A 20,039-nucleotide genomic window follows, 5' to 3' on the forward strand; every position below is an offset into this window, starting at 1 on the left:
GACAGACAACCTGACAATATTATTACTACACCCATATGCATGCAATAGAGGTTGTTTTAAAATATATAAATATAAATATCATACTTTTTATTAATATTTATTAAAATTACAAATACTTAAAAAAAAACCACACAAAATACAAATATATATATATATATATACCGAAATTACGAATTAAAACATTAAATTAATTTCATGCATGAATTGCTGATGCTCATTGGGATTTATCACTGCCAAAGTTATGATAATTTATACGGCATTTAACGCGAAAATTATCATTGAGAAAAAGGTATAAAAAAAATCTTTACATGTTCTTAATTCGCATATGTCTTTTCTTCGAGACAAAAGTATAAATAATTCAGTTGGGATATTTTGGTTTTAAATCAGAGAGATAAATATTGAATATTTACGAATTCTGTAACGGTCCATACAGATATAAATGTCATGATATACATACAGAGAGAAGTATCTTGGTGTACATACAGGATAAGTACCGGTATCGTTATTTACATCAAATAAACCTAAAAAAAAATATATGCTTAAAAGAACAGAAAAATGTCACTTTATTAAGATAAAATTTATTTAAGGATATCCGATCCTCAGCCAGGAAGGATAACTCCAAAAATTAAAATTTAATTAGAAATACATCAAAAGGAAGCTTGAAAATGAAATTGGTTCATGCAACAATTTTCATTTTATTCATCTTTATATTAAGATTCAAGGTCTTTGGAAGTCTTAGAAAAGGTCTTATAAAAGCTGACATTTGTACCCTTTAAAAGGAGAAAAAATTAATACAGTTTTAGAAAAATAAGATTTTCTTGAATCCAGCCTTAGATACCAATGATTATTAACATGATATGAAATGAGGAGTGATCTGTGGTGTCTTGCAATGATAACAAAAGCCTTTTACACTATGTATTATAAAATACATGACGGAAATAGAGGATAAAAAATAAGAAATAAGTATGAAAATCATGACAATTTCCCTGAATGCCTGGATACCTATCGTTTTTTAACCTAAAATATATTTGCTGATCAGTTTGCAATTAGAAAATGCATTGCTGATATTCCAATTTGCCTTTTCTGCAAAACTATTGGAGATATGACAATTTTCACTATATAATATGATGAACTTTAACCTAAAAGTTTAAAGAAATATTGTGGATAAATTTACTTAAATTTATGGATTCAGAAATACTGTTATGAGTATTTTTGATTACTTAACTGCTAATTTTATATACCTGAGGATCGGACTACCTTAAGTATTGTGATAATTTGTCTTGATGAAATTGATAAATTAAGTTTCCAAGGAATATTTATAGTTACTTATATTGAAAAAAGAAAACATTTATACAAAGAGAATTAATCTTTTAGAGAAAAAGAAACCGTAACCGTCATAGGTTTAACAAGATGTGTTTGTGAAATACTAATGCGCCCGACGGCAACAAAGTTCGAAAAAGCTATTTTTCGCATATTTGTAACAGTTATAGTTGAAAGCACTTCATTATTGGAGTATGCATTGTTGCAACTACTGTTAAAATATAATGTTCAAATTTGAAATAATGTTATCAATAGTATTTAAATAATGACCTCAAACGTGATTTAAATAATTATTTTGATAGTTGCTGATGATTAATACTAAAGCCACATTGCAAGACTTATAGAAATAACTTAACTATTAAAAATACAAAGCTTAATGTTTCCTTATGCACTCCAACATTTTTAATTCCTTTATTGGGTTTACTATTAAATTTTTGACTACTTGTGAAATGATTCTTTTAAAAGAAGTTGATAATACGTTTCAAAACACTGTACCACCACATTTTAATCACTATATTGAAATAACACCCACCATTTTAATAAACCTAATACAAACTTCCCGAGAAATTTTGCTTTTTAATATCTTGACGAGTCGACATTGGTTTTTTATCCGTATTTGTAGTGTAGGTAATCCCATGGATATGAGCGACAGTTTAGTTCTTCTAATTTTTTAAAATTAAAAATATCCATATTTTCATCAGAAAGTTTGTACACAACATTAACAGTCTTCTTCTTTCATTTCAGTGTAGTCTACATATTCTAATTTCTACATCTACATGTATTTATGATCCTTTCCTTTCAAAATCAATGACAAAAATGAACTTTATATAACAAATTATTTCAAAATTGCATATGTTAATAAATTGCAATTGTCTGTTGGTTTTAGTCGATTCGGACAGATTCAGTGGGAGTTTTCTTATAACATTTGCATACATGTTTTGATTATAGGTAAGTCAGCATTATAAAAAAGGGTCCGTGTATTAATTTAATTGAAATTTTTTACAAAGAAGGAAAACAAAACAACTTTAGTTATCCAATTATAAACTTTAATTAGATTAAATTTAAATTAGTTTAAATATTGTGTTAGAATACAGAATGTGTTATTCATCCTTATATTTGTTTTAATATTTGGGATACTTCTATAGAGCTTGCAATGTGGTTTTGGTATTTAAATTATTGTCAGCGACTATTAATTATTTTTTTTATCTACTGGAATCATTATTTAAAGCCCCATTGAAATCAATATTTCAATCATTTCTGAAATCTATACGTTAATCGCTATTCAAATATTTATTTCAAAAGTGAATATTATTTCAACAGTTGTTGCAACCTATGTTTTGGTATTGAAATGCACTCCGCAGCAAGTTAATACAGTGACGTTTTATACGTCACTGGTTAAGGTAACAAAAAGGAGGCGGAGCCTAATTTGTGCGGGGAAACTTTGACATCATACACAATATACGTCATAGAACATTTCTTTAAAATACCACAAAATGAGTTTATCTGCTAATATAACCAGGAAGAAATCATCAAACTACATAAAAACTTTCTACATTGTTTTGTTTTGTCGAACAGTTAAATCCCACATAACAAGTTAAAACAAGTCACTGATCGCAATACACTTGTCAATATGACGTCATTTCTTACAACGTGACGTAGTTTGTATGCAGTGAGAGACAATCAAGCAACAAAATGTGTATTCTCCAATTAAATAAAATATTATTTACAGATATTCTATGGGCCAATAACTTGAATTTAATGACTATTTTATTATGCATTTTCTTCACGTATTTAATTGACACTGCCGTATATTTGTATGCAAGTAGGGTAGTCTTAATAAATCGATCAATAGTGCAAGGGCATACACTATAGATCAAAGTAAGCTTTTACATTTCAACTTGGAACTATAAGGTAAATGCATCTTAAAATCAATTTAATTATATCAATATTTCATGCCGCTTTCCAGCAAAAAATATAGCATTCAGTCATACAAGTATAACTTTATCAATGAAATTGCAGAATTTAGACAGGATCGCAGCACATTTTTGAAACTACAATGCGTGCTAAAAATATTTATATACTAAACTTGGAAATTTAACATGGTTATGCCCTTGCACTAGTGATATTTATATGTAACATCAATACTTCAAGTCAATGTGCTGAAATCGCGTGACTTCAGCATCACGTGACTAGTCTAAATATAAAATATAATCGTCCTCGATATGTTGTTATTAATCATAATTACAATTATCCGATATATATAATGTACTAAAAATAATCGCCATCCCGATAAATACATTTTTAAATACAAAATTTATTTGATATTTCCATTGCGCACCTTAACTGTACTGCGTGTCAACCACTATTGAAATAATAATTTCAGTAGTGGTCGTATTTCAATAGTAGTTGCATACTATATTTGTTATTGACATGGACTCTCAACCACTTTTGAAATAATTATTTCAATAGTGGTTGCATACTATGTTTGTTAGTGGAATGCACTCTCAACCACTATTGAAATAATTATTTCAATAGTGGTCGTATTTCAATAGTGGTTGCATACTATGTTTGTTATTGAAATGCACTCTCAACATCTATTGAAATAATTATTTCAAAAGTGGTCGTTATTTCAATAGTGGTTGCAACAATGGATACCAAATATGAAGCCTCTATCCCCTATGGTTCAAAAGTTATGACGAAAATTCGAAAAAAACTATTTTAAGCATAAATGCTACAGTCAAGTCACAAGGTCATTGACCTTGTTGGCATTTGAAATAACTTAATTAGTGAAGGTCACAAGAAAATTGTCCTTGGCGTTATTTGAAAGACCTTAATTATCGAAGTTTGCATGCCAACTATAAAGTTTCTATCTAATATGGTTCAAAAGTTAGTAAATGGCAAAAGTTCGAAAAAGCTATATGTTTAGCATATAGGTCACAGTCAAGGTCACAAGGTCATTGACCTTGGTGTTGAAAGTGCTTAATTAGTGGAGTATGCATATCAAATATGAAGTCTCTATCTCTCACTGTTCAAAAGTTATGGCGAAGAATAAAGTTGACAACAGACAGAGAGACAGACAAATAAACAAACAGACAGGACAAAAACGAATCTATCGATTCGGACGCATAAAAATCCAAAATCAAAAAGATTTAACCCGAGGGATTTACACTGAATAACCTCCAAAACTTGTTTTTCGGTACACATAAGCATTAGATGCAAGTGTTACTTTTATCCAGACTTTTGATCCACTCAACAAGTTATAAACGACTGAAAACGATACAATGTTAAACACATTATCACTAAAACAGGCTGTTTCTCCAACTCTTCTGTCGTCAATAATGAGACTAATATCTACACGTTCAACTTTGCACTCGAGTGAGACAAAGAAAACGAACATTCCGGGTCTGTCGCTCTGGAATACCCCTGTATCCTTGTCATATAAGCCTCCAATATTGCTTCTAACATCTGTATAAACCAAAATGTCATTTGCATTTACGCTGGGTTGACTACCAATATACGCAGTAAAGCCAACCTTTGTCGAATAGTTTTTACCTAGAGAAAAAGAATTTAAATTCAAAATACATAAAAGAAATTATTTTGAATTATGAATTTGGTGACAACTATTATTTATAACTTGAAAATTCGTTGAAGTTAATAAAAGCAAACAAAACTGGAGGTACTGTGAGCAACGAGGCCACTAAAAAATACATTCCCCCCCCCCCCCCCGCCTCCCATATGATTATAAAGACAAAGTCCATGTTTTGCTCTGGGAGACCCAAAATAATTGTCAGATTGAAAAGTAAAATCGAGGGTGCACAATGGTATTGTGTAATAAAGAATCTGTGAAAGTATCATGAAATATTATTGAGTGGTATAGGAGGAGTTGCGGATAAGAGATGGGTACCCTTCAATGTTATAGATAAAAATGGCATTGTCTTGCTCTGGAAAAAACAAAATATGTGTCCGATCAAAAAGTAAAAAGAATACATATTTGCAAAAACACATGCTGATGTCCCGCTTTTCAAGCGGGGGGTATTATTATATAATGTGTAATGAAAAAAGTTGAAGATTTATTATTTACGAACAAACAATACATATTTGTGAAAACACATTGTCTAACAATGTGATACATTAATAACTGTAAACAGAAGAAAAATATCTTATTAAACATGTTAAACAAGTTACACTTACCAAGAGGATGGTAACTTTTTAAGTCATTTATTTCAGTCCTTAGTCTCGTTACTTCCTCTCGCAATCTCTCTGTGTCTTCTACGTTGCAGCCATCGTTTGGAAAAAGAGCTTGGCAATTAGCTCCTCTCTGTAGATTCATCACGCTCATTATAAGCGCGTATGTAACAATGTACATCCTCATGCTATGCCTGATTGTTTACATATAATGTTAAAAGAATTTGACTGTTTCTTAATATAAAGCATACAGTATAGGCAATCAGATCAGTTTCGCGCATGCATTCATCAAGTGGATCACAGTTAAAAATAGACTAAATGTGGAAAACTTTTGGAAAAACTCTGGAAATAGACTTTAACATTTTCAACTCTTAATACATATATATCAAATCAGAAATGCTTTATAGTAAGATGTTTTATTAAATGTATATATATTTTATTTATCATTTGTCAACATACAGTGAATATATATATATATATAACAGACAAATTACATTACAAATGTAGCGGGAGCAGTAATACAGACAATATTCTAATTCACTGGATGATGTTTATTATAGTTGAATAAAATGATCATATAGCATCATATTGTAGATTATGCAAAATAATATAAAATACATTTACTCAATTTCAAATCACATATAACAGCAGAATCTACTGTCATCATAAAATCAGATAATTACTATATATATTTAATTAGGTAATAAAATAATAAATATTGATTTGACACATGTCAATGAGTTACATGTATATCTCTTGAATTTAAATACAAATGATATTTCTCTTTACACATTAACTTCATAATAGTGGATAATAACTATTTAAAATAATATAGATATACAAATAGCTACATGGGTATGAATTCATCTATATTGTATAGGTCTATTATACAGTATTGTCTTATGGATTATCTATAATTCATAAATAATATTCATACACTATATACATGTATTTTGTGTCATATAATACATTCATTAAAAAGTTTAAAATCAACTAGTTCATCAGCTTTTGACAAACTTAAATAATTAAATAAATTCTTTTATATGCCTCTTTCATTCAGTAATTAATAGGAAAGTATTAATATGAAATAAAAATGTCAAAAAGTCAACTTACTTCAGTGGTCATAAAATTTTCCAAATACTAATAAACACAACTAAACACTGTGACTGTTCCTGGGCTAGTAATTAGCTGGACAGACAGGAAAAAGGGGATCAAAGGTTTTGGCGGGAAATATTGACCAAAGCCTATTTTCACTTATGTATTTATTCATGGTTAAAAGTTAAGTTTTAAGTTTAGGGCTCTAGAGTTTTCTAGACTTTAGGTATAGGAAGTTGTTACAAATTCATTTACATGTTTAATGTTTAAATGAAACATTTTTATTTTAAATCAAGTTCATTATTGAAAGTTATTATATATAACTTTCAATGGCATCTGAAAGAAAAATACAATAAATTAAAATCACTATAAAATCAATACTATCACGCAAACATAAAACAATGTGACAATTTTACCTTAAGACCATGTAAAGCAAATGAAACATGTATTAAGAAATATTTATGCAATTTTTTTTTAAAAAATCTGTATTCTACAAGAGAGTTCAAATTTTACAAAATTTTCATAGTAAGAGATTGAACAAAAAAATTGGAAAATGTTTTTTTTTTCAATACAATATTATTGACATTGATTACATTCTCAATAATGAATGTATTGCATATCAATTTATCTAATAATTAAATAAGACACGGGAAAATACAGATTTTTTTCTTTCATATCCATGGCTTTTGTTTACATTCCTTTATTAAAAGTCCATAATATAACAATGGCTTTATTTTTTTTTCGTTCGAGAACCAAAACAAAGCTTAATCACAAATGTTAAATTACCTTGTATACTAGTATCCCAGTGGCTTAATATATTTTTCTGTCAATTCACAATAGAGTTATTTCCATTCATATGTCGACACGACAGTCCAAGTGAGCTTGATAGGTATACCAACGTCTAACACATCCGTTTCACACTTGTTTTTTGTTTTACCAGAAATACCCACAGGTAACAAAAAAGCTTTACGTTAAACGTCAACTAATGAAGCAATATACCCTTATCACCTGCATATACGGTTTATATCTCTCAGCTGATTCGAGCATGCTCTACGCATGAACATTCAAGTTGATGAAACGAGCATATCAATATCAGTCTCTTTTAAAGTAATTCTTTCGTAAGTTCTTTGCTCTAAAAAATGACCTGTCAGCAAATATAGCTCAACAAGCTTTTTAAGCTTACATGGTTTTTCGCACAAATAAGGTCACATTGTTAAGATGTAATATTGTGTATCTAGACAACAAAAATACATTTTAAAAGTATTTGCTTCCATAATTTGAGTTTTATTCCATTTACTGAAACATAATTCACATAAATCAATTGGTAGAACTTTGATATACTCATGGCTGAAAAATAACAACTATTCTCATTGGAATTTATGTGGGTTCTTGTCAATTGCAGCTGTCTTTTTATCCGTTCTTTTGAAAGCAATAGCTCTTGGCAGAAACGTAGACATGGGAACAGTACAGCTACTGTAACTTGTATTTTCTGTACATTTTGCCTCTTTAACTCAGAGTGGTAATTTAGTATTTTTCATCTGTTTGACTGCTTTCTATGTTAATAAAGTGGGCGAAAAGAATTGGGAATACATAAAAGAAATCAGAAAGAACCCAAAGCACAGTATGGGCATGCGAAGAAGTTAGAAGGAAGGTAGGATAAGTGTGTGTTCATTTATCTTGGAGATACATTTACACAGGTCCTCGTGCCATCACGTGACCTTGATACGTATCTTCAAGTTTGTTTGCTAGAAATGCGGATAAAAACACAATATTTTACTTATATTAGGTTAAAAAGGAAATAATACGAAAGCATTAGTACTCGTAGATTTCAAAATGCTCATCTTTCATCCCCAAATCCATATTTTGTCTTTTCTGGAAATGTACATGCATTTGCCACATTTTTCACACCAGATTTCAAATGAGTCCAAGTTCTCTTTAATTCTTGACATTTTGTTCAGGAGATTCGAATTATGTTTTTCAACAAATTCACAGCGTTTTTCGTATAACTGGGCCTTGTCCTCTGGCAGAAGCATTTTGAAGCTTTCTCGGTTCTTATAGGTGTTAACAGCAACGGACCTCAGATTCTCCAGCATTCTATTGTAAAGCTCATCAAAATTGTAAACTGCAGCGATATAAAAACATTTTAAATGGAAGAAAACGTCTTTTGTTTGAGATTCTGCATCTACCAAAAGCCTCTCATGGAAACTTTTCATCAAAGCGTCCATTCCATACTCTCTTGCCAGAGGTAAGATTCTCTCTATTACAGAAACTACAACAAAAATGTCAGATTTAAAACAAGTTAAAACCTACATCACTTTTAGTTTATTATTTTGAATTGTTTTAAGTCTTTCTGGTGACGAGGAAATGCGCTTATAATGAATCAAAATCATTCAACTTAAGTGATACTAGTATTATGTTTCGTATATATTTTATAATGCCTCTTCTTATAAGATTGTAAAGTGGGACGTGGAGACCGGTCCTTCAGATGAGAAAGAAAAACCAAGGTTCCGTGTCGTAATAGGTGTGGGCACAAATAAGATCCATCCCTTTTCAAAGGCCCAAAGTGCCGATTATAGGGCAAAAATCGTAGGTTTCCATCGGGAAGTGGCGGCGTCTCCATATGAATGAAAAATTCCAGAAAGGGTCGTTAAGAAAACATACAAATAATCAATAAATATTAATCAAACTTTTATAGGAGGTTTTTTTTTCAATTAACCTAGGCAAATTCTTGGATCTATGGTGACTTGTCTGCTTGATGTCAACAAGTAAAGTATTTTTTAAAGAGGGCATTTCATAGATTTCATCCCATTCCTAGATTTGAAATAAAAACCCAGACTTTTAAAATATGTTGTCCTTTTTACCCATACACCACAAACACTGCAAATTGATAATAGCTCTTCCTTGACAAGATTTTTGAAAGATTTTTTTTTATTTACAGATTCTAATACATAATTATACAATGCAAATATACATTTTCTGTAAATTTTTTATAAGAGAGAGAGAGAGAGAGAGAGAGAGAGAGAGAGAGAGAGAGAAGTAGAGCAAGAGAGAGAGGAGAGAGAGAGAAGGGATAGTAAGAAAAAATTACAAAAACAGATTCTTCCAGGGTTTCCAGGCTTCGTCAAATGTCACCTGATTATTGTTCTTATATGCAATGTACTTGTTTGTTTCATGCATATACATTTGATGGAGGATATCAGTCCATTCAAGGAGAGGTATTTACCACTACATCTCATTCTATAGATAAAATATTTAATCTGAAGAGCAATGAGATATTTAATTTTGTCTAATTTTGCAAAAGATCCCAATATGAATTCTTTCTTCGAATATACAACATTAATATGAATCTTTCTAAAGCAATAACTATCAAAACTATTCAATAAGTTTTGTATTACTTCACATTCCCAGAAGATGTGTTCAATAGTTTCTGTCTCAGTTTCACAAAAAGAACACTCATATGTACCTATTTTCTTAATTTTATGTAAAAAGGAATTTGTTGCTGATATTTTATGATTAATGCGGAACTGAAACCACTGAAGTTTTGTATCTTTTGTGAGCTTAAAAGAAAATGAAAAAACTTTTTCCCATTCACTATCATTCAAGTTGAAAATTCTATTCCAGTTGACCTAATGGCTTAATGTCATTGCTTTTCAAAATTTCATATAAATTTCTTGATTTCTTCGCATTTAATAAACGGAATATTTTTTGTGTAATATATGTCATATACACAGTTGGCATAGAAATTATATTTTTGGTTTTCATCCATTCTCTGATAGCAGCTGTAAGTCCATTGTACTCAAGAAAGTTTGTATAGATTCCATATTTCAATTTAAACATATCAAAATCCATAAAGGAACCGTCTTCTCTTAAGAGATCATTTATGAAAAATACATTATTTTCAAACCATTTCTTATAAAAAATTGTTTTCTTGCCAATCAGAATTTTTTTATTAAAAAATAGTGGTTCCATAGAGGCACTTTCTTCAGGTTCTGGTAATTTTTTAGAAAAAAAAATAGCCAGGTTTCTAAAACATTTTTCTAAAACATATTTTTTACATCTTTTATTTTCTTGAGAATGTATTCTTCTCCACAAAAAACTATTTTTTTTAAAATCTAAAGTTAAATATGAATATTTACCTTGCAGTATGACATTTTTCATCCATACAAGTTTCAGAGACATAATAAACTCTTTAATACTAATCATCTTTAAACCGCCATCTTTAATATCTTTAATACAAACTCCTTTTTTAGTCTAAAAGCATTACTTCCCATTACAAAAGAATAAAAGGTGTTTTCTAAATCTTTTATATATTAATCAGTGGGATTTGGAAGGGATGCAATAATATGATTCAATGTTGACAATAAAAGTGTTTTCAAAACCGTTAATCGTCCTAGTGGTGTGAGATTCCTACGTTTCCAATGTCTTATCATTTTCTTTATGTTTTCTTACTTTGAACTGAGATTCCTCGAAAGTATCTTTTGCAAATCTATATCAAATTCAATACCAAGTAACCTAAAGATTTTCTTTCCCCACTCAAGAGGTTGATTTTTACATAAAACCTCATCACTACCTTTTTTGCTACCTATCCATATTACTTGTGTTTTATCATAATTTATATGTAAGCCGGACATTTTTGCAAAATCTCTAAGGGTACCTAAACTTGATTGTAAAGCTTTCTCACTGCCATCTAAAATAAGAGAAGTGTCATCAGCGAGCATTGAGATTTTATTTTCTTCATCAATGAAATATATACCTTTGATGTCTTTGTTATTTCTTATCTTAATAGCAAGGATTTCAGCACATATCAAGAATAAGTATGGGGATAGTGGGTCTCCCTGGCGACATCCTCGATGCAAAGAGAATGTTTCTGATAAATTTCCTCCCTGATTTACTGCTGATGTAATGTTTGAATGAAATAAACTAACCCATTTCCTCATAGACTTTCCAAAATTAAAGAATTTAAGTGATTTTTGAATAAACGCCCAAGAGACAGAATCAAATGCTTTTTCAAAGTCAACAAGAAGAAGATTTTTGAAAGATGACCCAATTTTTAAATCGGTGCACAAGTCTAAGGATGAATTACGACGAAAAAAATGAATAGATATTCCAGTGATTCAGGTGACCTGAATCATTTAACACAACATGAAAATAATATCATATATCCAAACCGTTAAGCTCCAAAAGTTCCCCAGGATAAAAACTTCGTAGAAACAGTACAAAATCTTCATAGGATTTTCCTGGAAAGGTAACTCTGCTTTCGCTTTTCTCTTTGAAATCATCAGTAAACATGGCCCGGAAAACAGGAGAAGAACGCATGAGAATTACTTTTGTCACATGGATCTCTTTGTCTTCCACCGTGAGAATTACATCTGTAACTCCAGAATCCTCTCGAAAGTACTGAAGTTCAGAGGAACATTTCATTTCTTCTGCCTTGTCCGCCATTTCATCGGCTTGTTCCTGGTAGACTCTAGCTGGTTTGAGTAATTTACGGAGTGGAGTGAATTTACTGAGTGGAGTAAGTAAACAAATCTATCCAATTTCTATAAATGGCAACATTTAAGAAGAAGGGTGAACAAGGCGAGCGGAATGCCTACAGAACAACAAGAAGGTGAAAAAATCTCAATCATTACAAAATCTCCTTTCATATTTCATCTAAAATTAAAGTATACTTTAAATAAGATATCTCCAATTTCCCCTCTCGAGAATTTTTCACTCATATGGATATGCCATCACTTTCAAGTGGATAGCTACAAATTTTGTCCAATACTCGGCACTCAGGGCCATTGAGCAGCGGGGGTTCTTTATCGTGTCAGCACCTACTGCGACATGGGACCTCGGTTTATACGGTCTCATCCGAAGGACCGGTCTCCACGTCCCACGGTGGGATTCGAACCCGTGACGTAAGGATCAACTCCTCACTTCGCGCCTCTAGAGCAGACGCTTTAGGCACTGCGCCACGCGGGCGACCACAAACATTGAAATTATTTGTCTTTGAAATATGAAAGAAAAAGCCATCGTAGAATAACATTATCTTTGTCAAATCTTGACATTTATTTGGCTACAAGTTTGATAGTTTCCAGAATGAGAGTGGTTACCTGCTAAATAAACTAAATCGAGCATTTGAAACCTTGGTTAGTCAAGAGGAGCAGTTATATATCTGTGATATTGAATATCTCAATTTCCTGGATCATTTCACAGTATGCATTGATGAAGATATATATTATACTTAGCTGCAGAACTGTATCTCTCTGGTTGAGAAAATTCGGACAGATAAAGCAGAGAGCTACAGATCCATGCGTTGTGAAGAAACCTTTGATTTGCGCCGAGGATTTTTTGTCTCTACTTAGGTATTTATTTTGTGTAAATTAATTAAGCTTTGTCTGGCTTTTAGAATGGTACCCTATAATTAATCATACATTTAACTTTTTAATAAGGCTATACTTTATTTACCTTTTAACGGTCCGAAACAATCCTGTATATATTTTTGTAATGTCGGTTTAAAACAGTCCCATTTCAACGTCCGTAACCACAAACAGCCATTTGTTAGCCTTAAAAGGTAAGTAAATTATCGTAAATTGAAGTTAAATGTATGATTGATTATTAAATACCATTTTTAAAACTGGGGAAGGTATAAATTACAAGAAAAAACACCGAAAGTTTGCAACAAAAAATCGTCGGCGTAAATCAAAGGATTTTACAACGCATGGATCTGTAGTTCTCTGCTTTATCTGTCCGAATTTTCTCAACCAGAGAGCTACAATTTTGCAGGTATATTATACTGACAGCTTTGTAGAATGATACAGATTTTATTTAATTATTCCGCTCCACTCTATTTCACGCCAGTGCCCACTCTAAAAAATGGCAAATAAAACTTCAAATTACCCGCCCCTGAATATAGGTGGCGTATGCACCGTTAACGTTCAAGACTCTTTTTACCTCTGCGATTAGAGATCACTTTCAATATCTCAAGGTATCAACTGTTTAGTCTCGTTCAACCAGACCCTCGGCTGTCTCCGTAAATCTCCGACCACCCAGAGGGTCTGGTAAAGATACGTGATATCGATTGTAACGCCAAAGCGAGGCTTACCGAAATTCTGGTAAAGTTTTTGATTGGCTGAAGAGAACACACCTACAAGATTTAAACAAATACATGATAAATCAACAGAAAAATAACTTAAAGATGTAAAAGTTATATGTCTAAAAGTTAAAAGCGTTAGAGAGGAATTGTTTAAGGCAATGCCCACCAGTTATAGGTAAGTGTGTTTTATAATGTCTTGCAAATATTCTGCACGAAAGCAAAAGTGAAAGTAGTGTAGCCTTACCTGCGTAATACACATTCTTTCGATTGATATTGTAATTTCTCGTTTGGTATCCCTAATTAAAGACCAGTTTATTAATATAAAGTAACAATCAAGCAGAAGAAACGTATATAACGTTTGCTTACAAAAAGGATTTTTAAAATGAAAACAAGAGAGCGCCCTCTGACGGTTACAAACGCTTACGTGATTCTTTACCAGACTCTCTGCTGGTCGGAGTTCACGGAGACAGCCGAGCGTCTGGTTGAACGAGACTATCAACTGTTGAGAAAATATACGTAATAGAATGACTGATTACGGTGTTTCGTGTCTTAAAGTATCAAAAATGAATAACATCGGCGACGTGCACGATACTTTGATCGAAATTGGAGCTTGTGGAAAGGTCTGTTCCCTATTTTGAGATTATAATCGTAATTTCCTCAGTCAAATAGCTATCGCGTTTAGCATAAAAAAACACTGATAAAGGAAATAAAATAGATCGGAAAGAAATACGCCTGCATTTACAATGTTTTATAAACATTAGAAAGTAAATCCACTGTATTGTTTTAGATTTTTATTCGTCTTACATTATTTTTTAATGGGAATAACAAGTTATGTAATCATGCACATTACACATACGTAGCAATCGGCTGTTAATGTCTGGGACAATGACACTGAGTGCAGTGTGTACGTCCCTAGAATCTGAGTACTCAGTATATGAAAATAAACAAGGAAAAAAATTATTTTGTGTACATTTTCTGAGATGAAGCGTTTCATATAAACATAAACATTGGTAGATCTAACCGAACATGTTGAGAGAGAGAGAGAGAGAGAGAGAGAGAGAGAGAGAGAGAGAGAGAGAGAGAGAGAGAGAGAGAGAGAGAGAGAATAGATATGGGGGAGAAGTGATTTCAAGTGAGTGCTAAGATTTGCCAGATTGGGGCTTGCTCCCGACGTGTAATAATTATTTTTAAAAAATCATATACACTTATAATAAAACAACACATTGTATATGATTTTTTTAAAATTTTACACACCGGGAGCAATGTAAGCCAATGACAACTCTTTGTCGATTTCAAAAGTTTATTAAATTAATCCAATTTACAATTTTCCGTGATCGTATAGTTTTCTAATTTGAAAAGTGATTCGTATAGACCAATGTACAATAATGTTCACTATATCCGTCCCGGAATGTAAAGAGTTTTAAGACTGAACTCTAAATAGCAAAATTTATCAAAAGTCCGAAATAATGATTACCAAAATAATAAAATGCCAAAGAGGTGTAATAATTTGAGAATAAAACCGGGAATGAAAACGGGAATAGAAATGAGAGCGGGAATAAAAGCGGGAATAAGAACAGGAATAGGAATGAGAGCGGGAATACTCTTTTCTGACCAAAACAGGGTATTTTGTGTTCGGTGGGTATCCATGGTCCCGGATATAAAAATGCATTTCAATGACTAATTCACCATCACTAACCACCTACGCTTTGTCCGTAGGTCTGTCCGTTGACCTATGAACCCCAACATGGCACCACCCCCGAATACAGGTAAACACTCATTGCTAATATTTATGGGCCTTAAGCTCTTTTACTTATTTACTTCAAAGTTCCCAATTTTATTGCGCTTAGTCAAAACTCTTAATAATACCATTGTATTTCCGTTCAAATTTTATTACATACTATCGATGGGCTTGATTGGTCTATTCGGATCAATTTCATTACAAAATGATCTACCAAATTATGGTGCATTTGAACAACAACAAAATCCAATTTGTTTCGACAAGATAATAATTGTTTACAAAATTAAAGTCCAATTTCCAATTATAAAGTCAACGAATCTGCGTCACTAATACTATTCTAATACTATTAATACATTCTGATTTAATAAACCTTTATATCATTTTATTTTCACTGCTAAAAACTAAAAATGATTATGATATTAATAGTGTCTAAGTTTAAAATGTTCAAACAATATATTTGTGCTAAACCCTATAGGTTTACAGCAAGCCCCCTTGATCTAGTAAAATATATAAAGATGACAAGGACATCTTAAGTCACTTTATCTAACTGTCTTATGCAAGATTCTTCCGATTCTTACCACCAACTTAATGAAGAAAACCCTTTATCAATTAGAATTTTCGACATGAAAATTTTTTGAATTGAAGACTTTTGAGATTAAATTACACGTAGGGTAATAAAAAAGGTATTTTTACAATATTTCATTATCAGAAGTCAAGGTCAGATTATTTATTTTCTCTGTAGTGGAGGACAGATTTATTATTATTAACATTTTCATGGACAGATCATTTATTTCCAAAATCTGCCAGCCCCCCCCCCCTCTCAGAATCAAATGGTCGTCCCCTTAGTCACATTTCCCGGCCGGTAGTAATCGGTGATATTCTGTGGTTGAGCAATGCCCCAATATTGGTCCACATCGGCCTCGAAGTCCTAAAAGTATATCAGTCACATTATCCAGCGATGAGGTATACGATGGGCAACCAATGGTTTAAAAAAAAAAAAAAAAAAAAAAAAAGAGGGAGTGGTTGCTTATGCCTAGGTCACATTTCCCGGTCGATAGCCGTAGACCGGTGGTAATCGGTGGTAATCCGTAGTGTTGGCGATGCCCCAACATCGGTCCACATCGGCCTAGTAGTCCTTAAAGTATCAGTCACATTATCCAGCGATGGGATATATGATGTGCAACCAATGCGATTTTTAATAAAAATGGCGTGGTTGCCGGCCGGACTTACAAGGGCCCAGCGATGCATTGCTAATCAAAAAGCGATGTTCCAGGATAATCGGCCGATGTATATTACATCGCTCATACATTGGTGAACATCGTTCGTACATCTGTCGACTACGGGCCGATGTTTGGTCGAAAATCGACCGGTGATCGGCAGTTATCTGTTGAACACCACTCAACCCCCCGATGACCTCTGATTCAACGGATATTGGACGATGCTCCGCCATACATCGGCCGATCCTTGAAAGATGTGTTAGTGATGGGTTACCGATGAGGAGCGATGTGAGGCAGCGTTGGAGACATCGCTGAATTTTAACTACGAATTATTTCTTACCGATGACCCCACCGATTCGCAAAATGGCCTCAGTCACCGTCCAATCACTAGTGGTGCCCGACCGGCAACCATGCCATTTTCATCAAAAAACGCATCGGTTTCTCATCGTATACCCCATCGCTGGATAATGTGACTGATACTTTATCGGACTTACAAAGACCCAGCGATGCATTGCTAATCATAAAACGATGTTCCAGTGTAATTGGTCGATGTATATTACATCGCTTATACATTGGTGAACATCGTTCGTACGTCGGTCGACTATGGGCCAAAGTTTGGTCAAAAATCGACCGATTATCGGCCCACCACTCACCCCCCCCCCCTTGACCTCAGATTCAACGGACACTTTACGATACTCGGCCCTACATCGGCCAATCCTTGAAATATGTGTTGCCGATGAGGAGCAATGTAGGGCATCGGTGGAGACATCGCTGATTTTTAACTACAACATATTTTATACCGATAACCCCCACCGATTCGCCCAATGTCCTCAGTCACCGTTATATTACTATTGGTGTCCGGCCGGCAACCACGCCATTTTTATCAAAGAACGCATCGGTTTCTCATCGTATACCCCATCGCTGGATAATGTTACTGATACTTAAGCCTCTACCGCTGACCGGTACCGCCCGCTGCAGACCTAAAGTGTCAGTCACATTATCCAGCGATGGGTTAAACGATGAGAAACCGTGGCGTTTTTTTGATGAAAAAGGCATGTTTGCCGTCCGGGCACCACTAGTGATCGGACGGTGACTGTGGCCATTTTGCGAATCGGTGGATCATAGGTAGGAAATAATTCGTAGTTAAAATTCAGCGATGATTCCAACGCTGCCTCACATCGCTCCTCATCGGTAACCCATCATTAACACATCTTTCAAGGATCGGCAGATGTATGGCGGAGAATCGTCCGATATACTTTGAATCAGAGGTCATCGGGGGGTGGAGTGGTGTTCAACAGATAACTGCCGATCACCGGTCGATTTTCGACCAAACATTGGCCCGTAGTCGACCGATGTATGAACGATGTTCACCCATGTATGAGCAATGTAATATACTGTATATCAGGATTTTTTCGCGTGTATCCAATTTCCGCTTTGTTCGCAACGAGTTCTGAATCGCGGAAAATAAAACAGCGTAAATTTAATACAAAGTTTTCTTCTTGTAGTAGGATTATTTCTTGATGCTTATATCGTAGAGGGTAGAATAGCGGGATCAGGGGGAAAAGCGCAAGATACCGGTAATAGGTACAAGCCCATTTTGTTTGTTTACTAATTGACAAGCTAGCTAATTATATATATGGGTCACGTTTCTTGCGAGAAGCTATTAAAACTAATTATACCTGAGCTGCTAGTCAGTTTGGAACAGTAAATGAATTATAATTGTTTAAATCTTAAAAAATAATATCTGTGCACAGTGGATTTGAGAGTTAGTACGCAACACAGGTGTGTAATCAGCCGAGCGGGTCTTCCGGAATTGACGAGGTGAAGGTCGATAGATCTATTTATCACCCGTACGAAGCTTTTAAAATGACATTACATTTTACATCCAATTCCTTTATAGGCTTAAACAATTGTTAATAATAAAATCACTGGGACTTTGAAATAGTGAAAATTTGATTCGCGTAAATCTAATACACTGATTTAGGTTCTGATTCGCGGAAAAAAACATGACGCGGAAAAAACCTGATATACGGTACATCGGCCGATTATCCTGGAACATCGTTTTTTGATTAGCAATGCATCGCTGGGCCTTTGTAAGTCCGGCCGGCAACAACGCCATTTTTATCATAAAAAGCATTGGTTGCCCATCGTATACCAATCGCTGGATAATGTGACTGATACTTTAAGGACTACCAGGCCAATGTGGACCGATGTTGGGGCATCGCTAACACCACGGATTACCAACGATTACCACCGGTCTACGGCTACCGGCCGGGAAATGTGACCTAGGCATAAGTAGTGATTAGCTAAACTTTATAGTCCGTACATTCAGAATGAAATTGTACGTGTAGTGCAGAATAAATCATTTGTCTAGCAAATAGTATAAAACATTTTCAGTATGAAATGCCTAAATTTATCCCTGCGATAGAGAATATTCGCAAGAAAGGTCATAACACGATCTTAGATATGAAACATATGGATGTAACAAACAGTATTCAAGATCAAAAGTCCATAAAACAATACAAAATAGGAGCAGAGCAAACATGTACCTTAAACACATTGGAGGTGGGATCAGGTGCCATGGAGGAGTGAGCATCCCCTGACATCCGGTCACACCCATCGTGTGCTCCTTGTCATGATCGGGGAATAACGGAAAAATCCGTCATCAATTCAGTAACTTTATCCAGCGATGGGGTATACGGTGATAAACCGATGCATTTTTTTTTATAAAAATGGAGTGGTAGCCGACCGGACACCTATAGTAATAGGACGGGGACTAAGGCCTTTGGCGAGTCGGTGGGGGTCATCGGTAAAATATAAGTTAATTGTCGTTAAAAATTAGTTATGCCTCTACCGATGTCCCACATCGCTCTTTATCAGCAACCCATCATTAACATATCTTTCAAGGATTGGCCAAGCATCGTCAAGTGTCCATTGAATATGAGGTCATTGGAGGGTTGAGTTACCCTGATTACCTTGGAACATTGTTTTATTATTACGCCTAGGTCACATTTCACGGCCGGTAGCCGTAGACCGGAAGTAAAAGATGTTAATCCGTGGTGTGAGTGATGCCCAAACATCGGTCCACATCGGCCTGGTACTCCTTAAAGTATCAAGTCACATTATCCAGCGATGGGTATACGATGGACAACCAATGTGTTTTATGATATAAATGTCTTGGGTGCCGGCCGGACATTCAAAGGTCCAGCGATGCATTGCTAATCATAAAACAATGTTCCAGGATAATCGGCCGATGTATATTACATCGCTCATATATTGGTGAACATCTTTCATACATCGGTCAACTACGGGCCAATGTTTGGTCGAACATTGACCGATAATCGGCAGTTATCTGTTGAACACCATTCAACCCTACGATGACCTCAGATTTAACGGATATTGGACG

The 20,039-nt window shown here is 33.8% G+C and overlaps 2 protein-coding genes across 2 annotated transcripts; both read right to left on the reverse strand.

Moving 5' to 3' along the window:
• Positions 1-4,110: 4,110 nt before the first annotated feature.
• On the reverse strand, positions 4,111-5,700 carry LOC134277540 (uncharacterized). Its single transcript, XM_062759865.1, has 2 exons — positions 5,512-5,700; positions 4,111-4,872 (listed from the first exon to the last, which is right to left on the reverse strand). Exons 1-2 carry the CDS (start codon positions 5,690-5,692, stop codon positions 4,484-4,486), a joined length of 570 nt encoding a protein of 189 aa, XP_062615849.1. The 5' UTR covers positions 5,693-5,700; the 3' UTR covers positions 4,111-4,483.
• Positions 5,701-8,444: 2,744 nt separating this feature from the next.
• On the reverse strand, positions 8,445-12,042 carry LOC134277544 (BTB and MATH domain-containing protein 36-like). The gene is made up of 2 exons (XM_062759869.1): positions 11,769-12,042; positions 8,445-8,869 (listed from the first exon to the last, which is right to left on the reverse strand). The coding sequence occupies exons 1-2, from the start codon at positions 12,040-12,042 to the stop codon at positions 8,445-8,447; spliced, it is 699 nt and encodes a 232-aa protein (XP_062615853.1).
• Between the last annotated feature and the right edge of the window lie 7,997 nt (positions 12,043-20,039).

This window comes from Saccostrea cucullata, unplaced genomic scaffold (genome assembly GCF_032062105.1).
Source record: "Saccostrea cucullata isolate Sc308-1 unplaced genomic scaffold, CSIRO_AGI_Scuc_v1 ctg955, whole genome shotgun sequence".
In the NCBI taxonomy this organism is placed as follows: Eukaryota; Metazoa; Mollusca; class Bivalvia; order Ostreida; family Ostreidae; genus Saccostrea; species Saccostrea cuccullata.